Source organism: Silurus aristotelis (assembly GCF_946808225.1).
Source record: "Silurus aristotelis genome assembly, chromosome: 18".
NCBI classification, from domain to species: Eukaryota; Metazoa; Chordata; class Actinopteri; order Siluriformes; family Siluridae; genus Silurus; species Silurus aristotelis.
This window is the reverse complement of record NC_139591.1, coordinates 10,484,559-10,502,058: the sequence shown is the minus strand read 5'-3', so window position 1 is coordinate 10,502,058 and position 17,500 is coordinate 10,484,559. Positions and strand designations below refer to the sequence as shown.

Here is a 17,500-nt window from a genome sequence, read left to right as displayed (position 1 = left end):
GCGAATATAATATAAAGATATAATATAAAGAGTTTCATTGGTTCACCTGAACCTGTTCGGCAATTTCATTGGTCTAATGTTTTGGTGCTCAGTTTTTTGGCTTGAAGTAAAAACCCAGGAAAAATCCACAAATAAGCTGCTTCGTTGTTTAAGCCACGGGGTTCGAAGCGTGGGAAAAAAGTAGCAGCTTATAGTCCAGAAAATACGGTAAATTCATAATTTCTCTTAAAATTACACGAACAATATCCCGTAATGACGGCATCAAAGAAGTTTGTTTGAAATCTTTGCAAATTAAAAAATAAATAATAATAATAATTACAAAAATCACATTTACTGTACATAAGTATTTACAGCCTTTGCCATAACACTCAAAATTGAGCTCTGGTGTACCCTGTTTCCACTAATCATTCTTGAGCTGTTTATACAACTTGATTGGAGTCCACCTGTAGGAAAGACAGTTGATTGGACATTATTTGAAAAGGCACACACCTGTCTATATAAGGTCCAACAGCTGCATGTCAGAGCACAAACCAAGCCATGAAGTCCAAGTAGTTGTCTGTATACCTCCGAGGCAGGACTGTATTAAGGCACAGATCTGGAGAAGAGTACAGAAAATTTCTGCAGCATTAAAGGTCCCAATGAGCACACTGGCCTTCATCATTCGTAAATGGAAGAAGTTTGGAAACACCAGGTCTCTTCCTAGAGGACGCCACCCTGCCAAACTGAGCGATCGTGGGGAGGGCCTTAGTCAGGGAAGTCAAAAGCTTCCAGGACAACAATCTCTGCAGCACTCTACCAATCAGGCCTGTATGGTAGAGTGGCCAGACGGAAGCCACTCCTCAGTAAAAGGCACATGAAAGCCAGCAGGAGCTCCTGAAAGATTTTACATTGTCTAAATTTTAAGGAATTTATTTGCAAATTATGGTGGAAAATAAGTATTTGGTCACCTACAAAAAAAAGCAAGATTTCTGGCTCTCACAGACCTGTAACTACTTCTTTAAGAGGCTCCCCTGTCGTCCACTTGTTACCTGTATTGATGGCACCTGTTTGAACTCGTTATCAGTATAAAAGACACCTGTCCACAACCTCAAACAGTCAGACTCCAAATTCCACTATGGCCAAGACCAAAGAGCTGTCAAAGGACACCAGAAACAAAATTGTAGACCTCCACCAGGCTGGGAAGACTGAATCTGCAATAGGTAAGCAGCTTGGTGTGAAGAAATCAACTGTCTCCCTCGATCTGGGGCTCCACACAGATCTCACCCCATGGGGTCAAAATGATCACAAGAACGGTGAGCAAAAATCCCAGAACCACAAGGGGTGACCTACTAAATGACCTACAGAGAGCTGAGACCAAAGTAACAAAGGCTACCATCAGTAACGCACTTCGCCACCAGGGACTCAAATCCTGCAGTGCCAGACGTGTCCCCCTGCTTAAGCCAGTACATGTCCGGGCCCGTCTGAAGTTTGCTAGAGCATTTGGATGATCCAGAAGAGGATTGGGAGAATGTCATATGGTCAGATGAAACCAAAATAGAACTTCTTGGTAAAAACTCAGCTTGTCGTGTTTATAGGAGAAAGAATGCTGAGTTGCATCCAAAGAACACCATACCTACTGTGAAGCATGGGGGTGGAAACATCATGCTTTGTGGCTGTTTTTCTGCAAAGGGACCAGGATGACTGATCCGTGTAAAGGAAAGAATGAATAGGGCCATGTATTGTGAGATTTTGAGTAAAAACCTCCTACCTAGGTATGGTGTTCTTTGGCAAGGGCGTTGAAGATGAAACGTGGCTGGGTCTTTCAGCATGACGATGATCCCAAACACACCGCCCGGGCAAAGGTGGCTTCGTGCGAAGCATTTCACTTTGCTGGAGATCTCAACCCCATAGAAAATCTTTAGAGGGAGTTGAAAATCTGTGTTGCTCAGCGACAGCCCCAAAACATCACTGCTTCAGAAGAGATCTGCATGGAGGAATGGGCCAAACTACCAGCAACAGTGTGTAAAAACCTTTTGGAGACCTACAGAAACCGTTTGATCTCTGTCATTGCCAACAAAGGGTATATAACAAAGTATTGAGATTAACTTTTGTTGTTGACCAAATACTTATTTTCCACCATAAATTCTTTAAAAATCAATGTGATTTTCTGTATTTTTTTTACTCAATTTTTCTCTCATAGTTGAAGTGTACCTATGATGAAAAATATATAATATGTATGTATGTATATATGTATATATATATATATATATATATATATATATATATATATATATATATATATATATATATATATATATATATATAAAAATGTGTATGTATGTATTATATAATTACACACAAACCCGATTCCAAAAAGTTGGGACACTGTACAAATTGTAAATAAAAGCAGAATGCAATGATGTGGAAGTTTCAAATTTCAATATTTTATTCAGAATACAACATAGATGACATCAAATGTTTAAACTGAGAAAATGTCTAATTTTAAGGGAAAAATGAAATTGATTTGAAATTTCAGAGCATCAACACATCTCAAAAAAGTTGGGACAAGGCCATGTTTACCACTGCGTGGCATCCCCTGAAATACATTTCAGCATTGATGGTGCCTTTTCAGATGTGTAAGCTGCCTATGCCACACGCATGCCTCATGCAACCCCATACCATCAGAGATGCAGGCTTCTGAACTGATTGCTGATAACAACTTAGGCTTGTCCTTATCCCCTTGTTCCAGATGACATGGCGTCCCAGTTTTTAAAAAATAACTTAAAATTTTGATTCGTCTGACCACAGAACAGTTTTCCACTTTGCCACAGTACATTTTAAATGAGCCTTGGCCCAGAGAAAACGCCTGCGCTTCTGGATCATGTTTAGATATGGCTTCCTTTTTGACCTATAGAGTTTTAGCCGTCAACGGTGAATGGCTAGGTAGATTGTGTTCACCGTCAATGTTTTCTGGAAGTATTCCTGAGCCCATGTTGTGATTTCCATTGCAGTAGCATTCCTGTATGTGATGAAGTGCCGTCTAAGGGCCCGAAGATCATGGGCATCCAGTATGGTTTATCGGCCTTGACCCTTACGCACAGAGATTGTTCCAGATTCTCTGAATCTTTGGATGATGTTATGCACTGTAGATGATAACTTTAATCTCTTTGCAATTTTTCTCTGAGAAACTCCTTTCTGATATTGCGCCACTATTTTTTGCCGCAGCATTGGGGGAATTGGTGATCCTCTGCCCATCTTGACTTCTGAGAGACACTGCCACTCTGAGAGGCTCTTTTTATACCCAATCATGTTGCCAATTAACCCAAGTTGCAAATTGGTCCTCCAGCTGTTTCTTATATGTACATTTAACTTTTCCAGCCTCATATTGCTACCTGTCCCAACTTTTTTGGAATGTGTAGCTCTAGTTGGAATGAGTCAATATTTGGCATGATATTTCAAAATGTATTACTTTCAACATCTGATATGTTATCTATATTTTATTGTGAATAAAATATAAGTTTGAGATTTGTAAATTATTGCATTCCTTTTTTATTGACAACTGTTTTTAAAATCGGGTTTGTATAAATTTGTAAAGATTTTAAACAAACTTTATTCACATTGTCATTACGGGGTATTGTTTGTAGAATTTTGAAAAAAATAATGAATCTAATCCATTTTGGAATATGGCTGTAACATCACATAAAATGTGGAAAAAGTAAAGCGTTATGAAACTCTCTTGATGCACTGTGTGAGTGTGTGTGAATGTGTGTGTGTGTGTGTGTATGTGTATGTGTATATATACACACACACACACACACACATAGTTTGTTGTGATGACGCAAACAGAAACCGCAGTCTGCGGTGTGGACGTATTTCAGTATATCTGAGAAAGACCCACGGATAGCGATTTGCAAAACATGTAATGGCGAAATTTCAAGAGGGGGTGCGTCTGCAAAGACTTTTTCCAAGTCGGGTTTAATTTATCACCTGAAATCCAAACATCCCGATCGCTATGCTGAATATGAGAGAACCGCGGCACAGAAAAGCAAAACCCCTCCGAGCACAAGCATTCCGTCTGTGGTGGACGTTTTTGAAAAGGCAAGGAATTGTCCCAGTGATGGTGTCAAGGCGCTTTCCTGACCTGGCAAAGTTGGCACGCAAGTACTTGTCTGCTTCGTGCACAAGCACTGACAGCGAGAGACTGTTCAGTGCAGCAGCCTATGTTCTCGATAAGAAGAGGAACAGACTTCACTGTGATAAAGCAGAGAAGCAACTCTTCATCAAGAAAGTAGAATGGGCTTGTCTAGTTTTTCAATATTTATTATCCACTTTGCACATCTGCAATTCTTGGTGCATTTGTTGTTGTTAAAGTTCTACAGTTAACATATGGGCTATGGCAGTCTTTGTTTTGATACACTATTATGTTGTAGGCCTACAGTGAAAATATTTTTGTATCTTTAAGCAGTTGCACTTGTTCTGAATGCACATTGTTTTTATGAAAGAACAGATTTAATTTTACAACCTTTTAGCGGCCCAGAGGGCCTGTACATTATTATTTAATGTACACATGAGTGCATTTAAGTTAAACATTTAAGTTTGAATTTTCATTTTTTTTTTATCCTGTGCATTGTTGCAATGTGCTATAAATAAATATTTTCATAATTTGTAATTGATTTATTCTTTGAAACTTTAATATTAATTTATGCAATTGAAATGCCTTAATTTTAGTAAGGTTAGTACACAGTCATAGCCATAAATGCAATGGTAATAATAATTGGCATAATTTCTTTGTGTTTTGGTTTTCGGCCTTGCTTTCTTCTTTTTCGGGTTTACTAGCTGAAAGTACCCGTGCTTCGCTACGGAAGGCAGAACGCTAAGCAATATGGCAATAAGCAGTAAGCACTAAGCAGGACTGGATGATCAGAGATCAGAACGTAACGTCAACAAATAACGTACTACCCCTTTGTAGTACCGATACAGGGCAAACTACTTTGAAAATAATTTTTATCGTGCATCTAACATGTAATAAGAAACAATGTAGTAAGTTTCATGAGGATCCGTACTGTTATTTCGAAGAGTTTACAATGCGTGAGAAAACGCGTTTTTCGCTAATTAGCCGCGATCCAGGGCGAATTTTTCAAAACCCTTTCTTATTGAGCACCTAAGACCCAAGAGGAAGGTATGTTCCAAATTTAATTGCAATCCGTTCAGTGGTTTTTGAGATTTCGTGATGAGTAATTCAGCCAGTGGTATTTGAGTTTTTAATATATATATATATATATATATATATATATATATATATATATATATATATATATATATATACACACACACACACATACAGTGAGGAAAATGAGTATTTGAACACCCTGCTATTTTGCAAGTTCTCCCACTTAGAAATCATGGAGGGGTCTGAAATTGTCATCGTAGGTGCATGTCCACTGTGAGAGACATAATCTAAAAAAAAAAAAAAAAAAAAATCCAGAAATCACAATATATGATTTTTTAACTATTTATTTGTAGAAAGGTACATACAAGTTTTAAAGCAATATATGCTTTATATACTGAAACTATTACCGCATCATGGCTTCATAATAGAAAAGTCTGAGTGCTGAACTGGCTGCAGTCCAGACATTTTCCCCATTTTTAAACCACAGTTTCCAGATGTAAGCAGACTGTTATTTAAAGAGAAGGAGATGCTGTACAGTGGTAAACATGGCCCCATTCTATTTTTTTTCTGACTTGTTTCAGCCATCAAATTCAAAATTACGTTTTTACCATAAAATGTTTTTACCCAGTACCCCAACATTTCTGGAATTAAGGTTGTGTAAAGTAACCATCACTGCATGCAATCATTAACACCGATGAAGCCAGTTAATTGTGAGGTCTGTTATGCTGGTCCATATTCACCAGTAGAATTAGTAATCGTTCAACCCTACTTCCTTTAAGTTGACAATCTGCTATTGAAATGTATGTGTCCTAACAGGCATCATTCTTTTTTTTTTTCAGCATAGAGAAGACAGTAACGACATTTACACAAATCATGGCTGATTGGCACCCACTCAGAGCAGTCCATCGAACAAAGTGCAGCAACTGTCATAACAAGAATCAAAGGCGGAAATTGGTCTTACAGAGGTGATTGCATAATGGATGTTTATTACTTTTTTTTTACCACTGACATTTAGTAAGCAGTGACGTTCTTTGTGTTTTATGGCGTGCGTGTGTGTGTGTGTGTGTATATGTGTATGTATGTATGTATATATATATATATATAATATATATAATATACACAGTGAGGAAAATAAGTATTTGAACACCCTGTTTTTTTGCAAGTTCTCCCACTTAGAAATCATGGAGGGGTCTGAAATTGTCATCGTATGTGCACTGTGAGAGACATATTCTAAAAAAAAATACAAAATAAAAAAATCCAGAAATCACAATGTATGATTTTTTAACTATTTATTTGTATGATACAGCTGCAAAAAAGTATTTGAACACCTGAGAAAGTCAATGTTAATATTTGGTACAGTAGCCTTTGTTTGCAATTACAGTGGTCAAACGTTTCCTGTAGTTTTTTACCAGGTTTGCACACACTGCAGGAGGGATTTTGGCCCACTCCTCCACACAGATCTTCTCTAGATCAGTCAGGTTTCTGGCCTGTCGCTGAGAAACACGGAGTTTGAGTTTGAGCCCTCCAAAGATTCTCTATTGGGTTTAGGTCTGGAGACTGGCTAGGCCATGCCAGAACCTTGATATGCTTCTTACAGAGCCACTTCTTGGTTATCCTGGCTGTGTGCTTCGGGTCATTGTCATGTTGAAAGACCCAGCCTCGGCCCATCTTTAATGGTCTAACTGAGGGAAGGAGGTTGTTCCCCAAAATCTCACAATACATGACCCCGGTCATCCTCTCCTTAATACAGTGCAGTCGCCCTGTCCCATGTGCAGAAAAACACCCCCAAAGCATGATGCTATCACCCCCATGCTTCACAGTAGGGATGGTGTTCTTGGGATAGTACTCATCATTCTTCTTCCTCCAAACACGTTTAGTGGAATTATGACCCAAAAGTTCTATTTTGGTCTCATCTGACCACATGACTTTCTCCCATGACTCCTCTGGATCATCCAAATGGTCATTGGCAAACTTAAGACGTGCCTGGACATGTGCTGGTTTAAGCAGGGGAACCTTCCGTGCCATGCATGATTTCAAACCATGACGTCTTAGTGTATTACCAACAGTAACCTTGGAAACGGTCCCAGCTCTTTTCAGGTCATTGACCAGCTCCTCCCATGTAGTTCTGGGCTAATTTCTCACCTATCTTAGGATCATTGAGACCCCACGAGGTGAGATCTTGCATGGAGCCCCAGTCCGAGGGAGATTGACAGTCATGTTTAGCTTTTTCCATTTTCTAATGTTTGCTCCAACAGTGGACCTTTTTTCACCAAGCTGCTTGGCAATTTCCCCGTAGCCCTTTCCAGCCTTGTGGAGGTGTACAATTTTGTCTCTAGTGTCTTTGGACAGCTCTTTGGTCTTGGCCATGTTAGTAGTTGGATTCTTACTGATTGTATGGGGTGGACAGGTGTCCTAATGCAGCTAACGACCTCAAACAGGTGCATCTAATTTAGGATAATAAATGTAGTGGAGGTGGACATTTTAAAGGCAGACTTTAAAGGTCTTTGAGGGTCAGAATTCTAGCTAATAGACAGGTGTTCAAATACTTATTTGCAGCTGTATCATACAAATAAATAGTTCAAAAATCATATATTGTGATTTCTGGATTTATTTATTTTTTTTAATTATGTCTCTCACAGTGGACATGCACCTACGATGACAATTTCAGACCCCTCCATGGTTTCTAAGTGGGAGAACTTGCAAAATAGCAGGGTGTTCAAATACTTATTTTCCTCACTGTATGTATATTATATATACACACACATATGTATATACACGTGTGTGTGTGTATATATACACGTGTGCGTATATGTATATACACGCACACGTGTATATATACATATACACACACACATTTTATATATATATAGTACAGACCAAAAGTTTGGACACACCTTCTCATTCTAAGAGTTTTCTTTATTTTCATGACTATGAAAATTGTAGATTCACACTGAAGGCATCAAAACTATGAATTAACACATGTGGAATTATATACATAACAAAAAAGTGTGAAACAACTGAAAATGTCATATTCTAGGTTCTTCAAAGTAGCCACCTTTTGCTTTGATTACTGCTTTGCACACTCTTGGCATTCTCTTGATGAGCTTCAAGAGGTAGTCAATTAAATTCATTTTTATTTGTATAGCGCTTTTAACAATTAACATTGTCTCAAAGCAGCTTTACACAGATAATGCGGTGATTAAAAATGAATATGTTCTTTATGAGTAAGTTTGTCCCTGATGAGCAAGCCGGTGGCAACTGTGGCAAGGAAAAACTCCCCGAGATGGCATAAGGAAGAAACCTTGAGAGAAACCAGACTCAAGGGAACCCATCCTCATCTGCGTTACACCGAATGTCCATTTGTGGCAGGTATACAATGTTGCGGGGTACAGTGATGATGATCAAAAGCGAATTGTATTCCTGAGTCAGTGTAGGAGACTGTTGACATCAACTACAGTCCAATCCATCCTCAAAGCTCCCGTTCTTACTTCGGAATTTCATGGAAACACCCAAGGCGTTGATGACAAACCTTCCCCAGCTGCACAGAGTGGCCTCCAGTCAAAGAGAACACTATCCAGAGGCAGGCCTGGACGAAGTGGGAAGATCCACGGAGGGGAGAGGGGCAGGAACAGTGGTCACTGGATCCTCAGGAGCATGTTTAACGAGAGAGAGAGAGAGAGAGAGAGAGAGAGAGAGAGAGAGGGAAGAGAAGGATATGGATTATTAAGTGTACCTATTGTTGCATGAGAGTTAAAGTCACTGTGCAGTTTGGACTCTGGCAAGACTCGCTATGGCAGCATAACTAAAAGGGAGAACCAGAAGGCAACACAGACATGAGGGATCTTTGGGATAAGAGACGACCCACCACACCACTATCAACAAACCTGAGTGAACGCGTGAATGTGAGGGGACGACAGCATACAAATATCCCAGTTCACCAAACACTCTATATCAATGTTCCCTCCAGATCTGAGCCTTTACCTGAGAAAAAAGTCTACTGATTAAAGGCTTGACTGAATAAATATGTTTTCAACCTTGACTTGAACACTGAGACTGTGTCTGAGTCCCGAACACTGGTAGGAAGGCTGTTCCATAACTGCGGGGCTTTATGAGAGAAAGATCTGCCCCCTGCTGTAATCTTCATTATTGGAGGAACCAACAGATAGCCAGCACCTTTTGATCTAAGTAGGTGTGGAGGATCATACTGGTACAGAAGTTCACTCAGATACTGCGGTGCGAGACCGTTAAGTGCTTTATACGTCAGTAGTAGTATTTTATAATCAATGCGAGATTTGATTGGGAGCCAGTGTAGACTAATTAATACAGGGGTGATGTGGTCATATTTCCTAGATCTAGTGAGGACTCTTGCTGCTGCATTCTGAACTAACTGAAGCTTATTTATGCACTTACTCGCACACCCAGACAGTAAAGCGTTACAGTAGTCTAATCTAGAAGTAACAAAAGCAAGAACTAGTTTTTCTGCATCCTGTAACGACATCATATTTCTAATTTTAGCAATATTTCTAAGGTGAAAGAAGGCGATCCTGGTAATATGATTCACGTGAGCCTCAAAGGAAAGACTCGGGTCAATAATCACACCAAGGTCTTTGACAGCCGTACACGCTGAAACACAAACACCATTCAGAGATGCTACGTAATCGGAAAGTTTGCTTCTAGCTGCATGTGGTCCTAGTAAAAGTACTTCCGTCTTATCTGAGTTTAGCAGAAGAAAGTTATCGAGCATCCACTGTCTAATGTCCTTTACACACTTCTTAACATTGTTAAGCTGATCTCTCTCATCTGGCTTTGCTGAAATATACAGCTGTTTATCATCAGCATAGCAATGGAATCTAATACCATATTTATGAATAATTTCTCCAAGAGGCAGCATATATAAAGAGAAAAGCAGAGGGCCTAAGACAGATCCTTGAGGAACACCAAACTTTACCTCAGAGAGTGTGGAGAACTCACCATTTACATCAACAAACTGATAGCGATCAGTCAAATAAGACCTGAGCCAAGAGAGAGCTGTTCCCTTTATTCCAACAACGTTCTCAAGTCTAGCAAGTAGTATAGTGTGATCAATGGTGTCAAAAGCTGCACTAAGGTCGAGCAAAACAAGTAAGGAGACAAAACCCCGATCAGAGGCCAATAGCAGGTCATTTACCACCTTAACGAGCGCCGTCTCTGTGCTATGATGAGGCCGAAATCCTGACTGATACATTTCAAAAATGTTATTCATAAGTAGGTGTGAGCATAACTGCTGTGCTACAACCTTTTCTAAAATTTTGGATATGAAGGGGAGACTTGATATTGGTCTGTAGTTGGACAGCTGACATTGTCCAAGGTCAGGTTTCTTAATTAGGGGGTGGATAACTGCCTGTTTGAAGGATTTTGGTACAAAACCAGTGCTAATAGAAGAGTTTATTATTTTTAAAACAGGTTCAATTACCTCTGGAATTATCTGTTTAAAGAAACTTGTAGGCAAGGGATCGAGAATGCAGGTTGATGATTTTGATGAGGAAATTAATGAAATTAAGTCATTCTCGTGAATAGGAGTAAAACTTTGTAATTGATTGTCTGTTATAATTACACTGCTGTCTACAGGGTTACTTGTAAAATAATTTGGATTTATATTAACCGTCTGGATTTTTTGCCTGATGTTTTAAATTTTATTATCAAAAAAGTTCATGAAATCATTACTACCTATTGATGGTGTGCATGTGAGTGTAGTGCTTTTATTCCCTGTTAATTTTTCTACCGTGCTGAATAGAAATCTAGGATTATGCTTGTTATTTTCTATGAGGGTGGAGAAATATGCTGATCTAGCAGCAGTAACAGATTTTCTATAAATTAGGAGGCTCTCCTTCCATGCTATTTGAAATACTGTTAATTTTGTTTGACGTGATTTACGTTCTAATTTTCGAGTGGTCTGTTTTAAGGTGCGTGTATGATCATTATACCACTGTGCTAATTTTTTCTCCCTGATCATTTTGGTCTTAAGGGGAGCTACATCATCTAGGATATAACCTAATGTTGATTCTAGGTATTCAGTGGCCCAGTCGAGCTCTGCAGGGTCAGACGGAGATCTATCTAATATTGTAATTTCTGGAAGATTGTTAATAAAACGCGCTGCTGTAGCTGACGTGAAAGTACGCTTAACACGATAACGTGGTGAAGTAGTAATGCAATGACTGAGGCAGATTTTAAAAGAGAATTTAAGAATGGTCTGAAATATCTTCAGACTGTGGAATTATGACTACGTTTTTTATTTTTAATCCAAATGTTAACAACAAATCGAGAATGTGTCCACCACTATGAGTGGGTCCTATAACATTCTGATTAATTCCAACTGAATCTAGAATGGACACAACAGCTGCTCTTAAGGAGTCATCCTGATTATCAAAAATGAATGTTAAAATCACCAACAATTAATGTCACCTGAAATGGTCTTACAATAGTCTTGAAGGAGTTCCCAGAGATGCTTAGCACTTGTTGGCCCTTTTGCCTTCACTCTGCAGTCCAGCTCACCCCAAACCATCTCGATTGGGTTCAGGTCCGGTGACTGTGGAGGCCAGGTCATCTGGGGCAGCACCCCATCACTCTCCTTCTTGGTCAAATAGCCCTTACACAGCCTGGAGGTGTGTTTGGGGTCATTGTCATTTCAGGTGACTACCTCTTGAAGCTCATCAAGAGAATGCCAAGAGTGTGCAAAGCAGTAATCAAAGCAAAAGGTGGCTACTTTGAAGAACCTACAATATGACATATTTTCAGTTGTTTCACACTTTTTTATGTATATAATTACACGTGTTAATTCATAGTTTTGATGCCTTCAGTGTGACTCTACAATTTTCATAGTCATGAAAATAAAGAAAACTCTTTGAATGAGAAGCTGTGTCCAAACTTTTGGTCTGTACTGTATATACACACACACACATACACAGTGGGTACGGAAAGTATTCAGACCCCCTTCAATCTTTTACTCTTTGTTATATTGCAGCCATTTGCTAAAATCATTTAAGTTCATTTTTCTTCCTCATTAATGTACACATAATGTATGACATTATTGCAGATTTATTAAAAAAGAAAAACTGAAATATCACATGGTCCTAAGTATTCAGACCCTTTCCTGTGACACATATATTTAACTCAGGTGCTATCCATTTCTTCTGATCATCCTTGAGATGGTTCTACACCTTCATTTGAGTCCAGCTGTGTTTGATTATACTAATTGGACTTGATTAGGAAAGCCACACACCTGTCTATATAAGACCTTACAGATCACAATGCATGTCAGAGCAAATTTCTGCTGCACTTAAGAGCACAGTGGCCTCCATAATCCTTAAATGGAAGACGTTTGGGACGACCAGAGCCCTTCCTAGAGCTCTAGTCTGATGAGACAAGATAGAACTTTTTGGACTTTTTTCTAATCGGTATGTGTGGAGAAAACCAGGCACTGCTCATCACCTGTCCAATATAGTCCCAACAATTAAACCCAAATTAAGCATCTCTGGAGAGACCTAAAAATGGCTGTCCACCAACATTTACCATCCAACCTGACAGAACTGGAGAGGATCTGCAAGTAGGAATGGCTGTATTAGATGGCTGTATTAGATCAAAAGGGTGCTTCTACTAAATACTGTGCAAAGGGTCTAAATACTTAGGACCATGTGAAATTTCAGTTTTTCTTTTTTTTATAAATCTGCAACAATGCCAACAATTCTGTGTTTTTCTGTCAATATGGGGTGCTATGTGTACATTAATAAGGAAGAAAAATTAACTTAAATGATTTTAGCAAATGGCTGCAATATAACAGAGTGAAAAATGTAAGGGGGTCTGAATACTTTCCATACCTACTGTGTGTGTGTGTGTATATATGTATGCATGTGTATATATGTGTGTGTGTGTGTGTGTGTGTGTGTGTGTATATATATATATATATATATATATATATATATATATATATATATATATATATATATATATATATATATATATATATATATATAAAATATACCGTATTTTCCAGATTATAAGCCGCTACTTTTTTCCCACGCTTTGATCGGCTTAAACAACGAAGCGGCTAATATATGTATTTTTCCTGGGTTTTTCCCGGTTTCACAAACTTCATGCCAAAAAACTGAGCCCCATAACATTAGACCAATGAAATTGCCAAACGGGTTCAGGTAAACCAATGAAATTCTTTATATTAAATCAGATGCGCTCCCTCTGAATCGGGCCGCACCACGTCATAAATATGGATGAGGTTCCTCTGACGTTTGACCTGCCGCTCACTCGGACTGTCAACAGCAAATGCAATCATTCATCACGATGAAAACAACCGGGCATGAAAAAACACACTTCACCTGTGTTCTGAGCTGCACGGCATCGGGAGAAAAGCTTCACCGGTGGTGATTTTTAAACGCACGACGATGCAAAAGATAAACTCCCGAGAGAAATTGTTCTGAAAGGAAGGAGGAAGACAGTGAACAATGACTTTCATGGTAGGCTACTGTTTAGATACAAGCCGTGTAACAGGCACTGTCTTTTGTTAAAGCCTGTGTAAAGTTCATTAGTTTCAGTGTAGGCACAGGTGCGGCTTATTTATGTTCAAAATAAAAATATTTGTAAAATTCAGTGGGTGCGGCTTATATTTAGGTGCGCTTAATAGTCCAGAAATTACTGTGTGTGTGTGTGTGTGTGTGTGTGTATATATATATGTGTGTGTATATATATATATATATATATATATATATATATATATATACACATACATACACACATACATACACACACAGATATACAGATGCGTGTGGTTTAGCGAATTAGCGCATGCCCAAAACAAAATGAGATTTACAACGCACTAAAAATCGCAATAATACAGAGTGAGAAGTCACAGTGACACTGTGCTAACTCTTTTTGGTTTTTCTTTTTTATACCCCTGGCATTGTTTTCAATGCATTGGTATGTTTTCAAGTTTAATAAAAATACAAATAAAAATAAAAATTTAATAAATACAAATAAAAACAGTGACACTGCGCTCAAAATGCAACTTTATACGTTTGCTTTTAACCATGTACTGCACGTAAAATGGATTGCATTCAGTACACGTGCACTGACTCGGAAGCCGTGTGTGTGTGTGTGTGTGTGTGTGTGTGTGTGTGTGTGTGTGTATTTATTTATTCATTATTAATTTCTATTTTTGGTCATTCTTTTTCACTAGTATTTCTTCAGTGCTTGCATTACATTTTGTTGAGGGGCTGCCACGAAGAGACATCTCCAAGTATGCATTTAATTTCCATGGCAGACACTACAACATCAGCACTATTATACAATACAATGAAGAACGTGAGCATTTTGTAACATGGATCCATCAACCAGATGGTGAGTCTCAGCCTTATGACTAAATAAATGTAACTAATGGTAATTTTTCTAAGTGCTATTTTATTGCCATTTGGTTATGTTCCTAAAGTTACATTGTGCCTTGTGCCACTGTTTCATTGATGAAATATGTAGTAGTCATCACAGAGTTAATCTATAATCACACAAATAAACTCTTATCAAGTTTAATCTGAGCACTTTGTGTTTTAAAATATATCAATGTATATTTAAACAAGTAAATATAAAAACAAGTATAATTGTTCTTTATTTTAATATTTTTTCCACAGGACTGTGGCTAGAATTTGATGATTTGAAGTACCCTCATTGCATAACCCACAAGAGGTTTACTGTCCCAGCCAGGCAGTTCTATCTCATTTTCTGGGAGGCAAGTTCCACAGAGAGTTTTTCTTCTGACCCTGTTAGCACCCCTTCTCAAAGGAAGAGTCAAGTGGTTGAAGTTTTTCAAGATATAACAAAATCGTTACCAGATGACGTATGCATCAATGAAAATAAAGACAATAATGGGGACTCAAGCAGCTGGGATGCTTCAATAGGCAGTACTACCCTGCTTGATACTTTTGAGGGGCTTTCACATAGTGATATTGTCACTCTTACTCTAGTTGAGGTTAAAGATGATCATAAAAACCTTCTCCCAGATTTCCAGGAAAAGGTAATGGCATCAGATGAGTCAAGCGTTTTTGACCTACGAGAGAAAGGCTCTTTTTGTCAAACTCCATGCAGTATTGAAAAGAAGAAAGCAACTACTAAGACCGTTTTACCTACACCAGAAACTATTTTTCCCTCAGTGGAAAAAGCATCAGAATCCACAGACTATCCAAAAACAGGAACAAGTCCACCTGCTTTCCACTCAAAACCCAGTGCCTCCAACCTATCATTCTTATTTCATCAGCACCCTTCCCACCAGTCAACACCATCAAGAGTACCACTGCATTCAGAAGTTGACACAAGATCTAATGGCATCGAGTCCCTCCTGGCCAAGCCTGCTGAGCTCTTTGGTGGATACAGAACAAGGAATACATCAAATTCAGTTCTACCTGGAGGACATTTAAGGCATTCATTTATGAAATTTCCCACTGTTCCACCGAAGCTGCCTGGCTGCCCTGGTGGCATAACTTCCGGGCTGAAATCTGCTAGCCAGAACATCCCAAATTCATCAAAGTTGGTCTCATCTACTGAAGCTCTCAGACTGAAACTGATGAAAAGGTTAAAGGCCAAGAAAAAGAAGTTGGCAGAGTTAAATCAGTTGCTTAGTATTGAGGAAGGTGAGTCTACTCCCAGGCCAGACAGCACAGATGTTTGCTCTCCATACTCAGTCACCTCCAGTACATCAGGATATGATAGCCCAGCATTTGATGATTTTTTTGCTGAGCTTATATCTCCAACTATAAACTCCAGCAACTTGTCACCAGATAGCACAGTCCTCTTGGAGATTCTAAGCAATAGCCAAATTGCTGGAACATCAGAAAGCAACTCTCACGTGAAATCAGCACCAGCTTCTGCGCTTCCAGTTCCTCTACTTAATTACCCTTCTTCCACCAGTGACCGCTTTCTTGATGAACCTGTAATTGATAATAGTGAACTTAATGCTTTAGATATTTTCTTTTGATGAGTGTTTAATGTTGTCATTTATGGACCAGTGTTTGAGTGTTTTTTCTAACTAAATATCAGCTTATATAGATTCTATGGATTACATTAGAACATAAAAACATGTTTTCAGCCTGACTGAAATGCTAGTATGTAATCACTTGCATCTTCCAACCAAATTGGTGGTTAAGGATAAGTTCTGTATTACAAGCAAATAAGGGCTGATTCTTGAAAAGACAACTACTGTTAAGTTATAATGTGTATGGGTTTGTGTACATTTGAAGTTCATTTTTGCACAGACATGCACAAAATACTGCAGAATTATGAAAATCTAAATAAACAGATTTTTTCAAGTCAATATTACTTGGCAGCCTAATTAAGCTATATAATTTGAAGTAACAACTTGCTTTATTTTAAACTTGTACTTTAATAGTACTGCTTTTAAATACAAGAGGGTGCTTTCTAGCCAAATTTATTTTGAATGGAATATTTTGAATAATCTTATACTGTTTTTGTCAAAAGCAGTTGAACTGAAATCCAGATTTAGCTTGCAGGTCACAGGGTAATGAAAAGTATAGGTTGGGTGGACTGTATGGTGAAGAAGTTTGTGGACACCTGACCATCACACCCACAATATGTGGGCCTTTCCCAAACTGTTTCACAAAATTGGAAACATATAATTGTATTGTGTGACTGTATGCTGTAACTTAGCTCTGACATCAACCATACTGAGCCCACTTTGGGTCAGGGTCCTACCTCACCAATCTTTTCACACAGTTAAATTACAATTAGGAAAGTATGATCTCTGACTGATCGTAGCCAAGCCATTGCTTCTGGATAAGTTAGTGTAGTACTTCAGAAAATGGATTCACCTGGGATTTTGCACACAACAGTGAGTACAGTTTGCACAGAATGGTGCAGGGTGGATGTGAGTGAGTGACGCACACCTTAAGAAGCACCTTGTTGATTTAAAAAAAACATTGGTTTGAGCTGCCAGTACTGATATGGTAACACGCATAGTCTTTACAACTGTGGTGAGCAGTGAAGCCTCAAAGAACCTTGAGGTGCGTAGATTTCAACAGCAAACGACCACACCAGATCCATAGCATGTGCTTCTGGACAAAAAAATAGGACTATGAAGCTCTCACTGGCACAAGCATGTCTTAAAATACATTGGGAACAACACTTTTTCAATGCATTTACTTTTTACCCACTAAAATATGCCTTTTGACATATTACCTTTATCCACTAAATAATTTAATATGCAAAATATCTTTTTTTTTTTTAATGTTAAACTATTCTGCAGTGTGTGATATTTACTTTATGGCCACCATATGTCAATCAAATCAAAGCCTAATTAACGAA

The 17,500-nt window shown here is 38.5% G+C and overlaps 2 protein-coding genes and 1 long non-coding RNA gene across 8 annotated transcripts in view; 2 read left to right on the top strand and 1 right to left on the bottom strand.

Annotated features, from left to right (window-relative positions):
- The window catches only part of uspl1 (ubiquitin specific peptidase like 1), a 42,655-nt gene extending 26,162 nt beyond the window's left edge, over positions 1-16,493 (top strand). For all 6 annotated transcript variants that reach the window (XM_083569056.1, XM_083569058.1, XM_083569055.1 and 3 more), the window contains exons 7-9: positions 5,989-6,114; positions 14,373-14,533; positions 14,818-16,493. In XM_083569056.1, the coding sequence (XP_083425182.1) occupies positions 5,989-6,114; positions 14,373-14,533; positions 14,818-16,157 (1,627 nt within the window). In that variant the 3' untranslated portion in view covers positions 16,158-16,493. The remainder of the gene's footprint in view (positions 1-5,988; positions 6,115-14,372; positions 14,534-14,817) is intronic.
- Positions 1-17,500, top strand: part of LOC310741419 — a 355,923-nt gene that overhangs the window by 253,868 nt on the left and 84,555 nt on the right. The window lies entirely within an intron of this gene.
- LOC310741310 (uncharacterized protein) overlaps positions 1-17,500 on the bottom strand; it is a 180,113-nt gene that overhangs the window by 96,924 nt on the left and 65,689 nt on the right. The window lies entirely within an intron of this gene.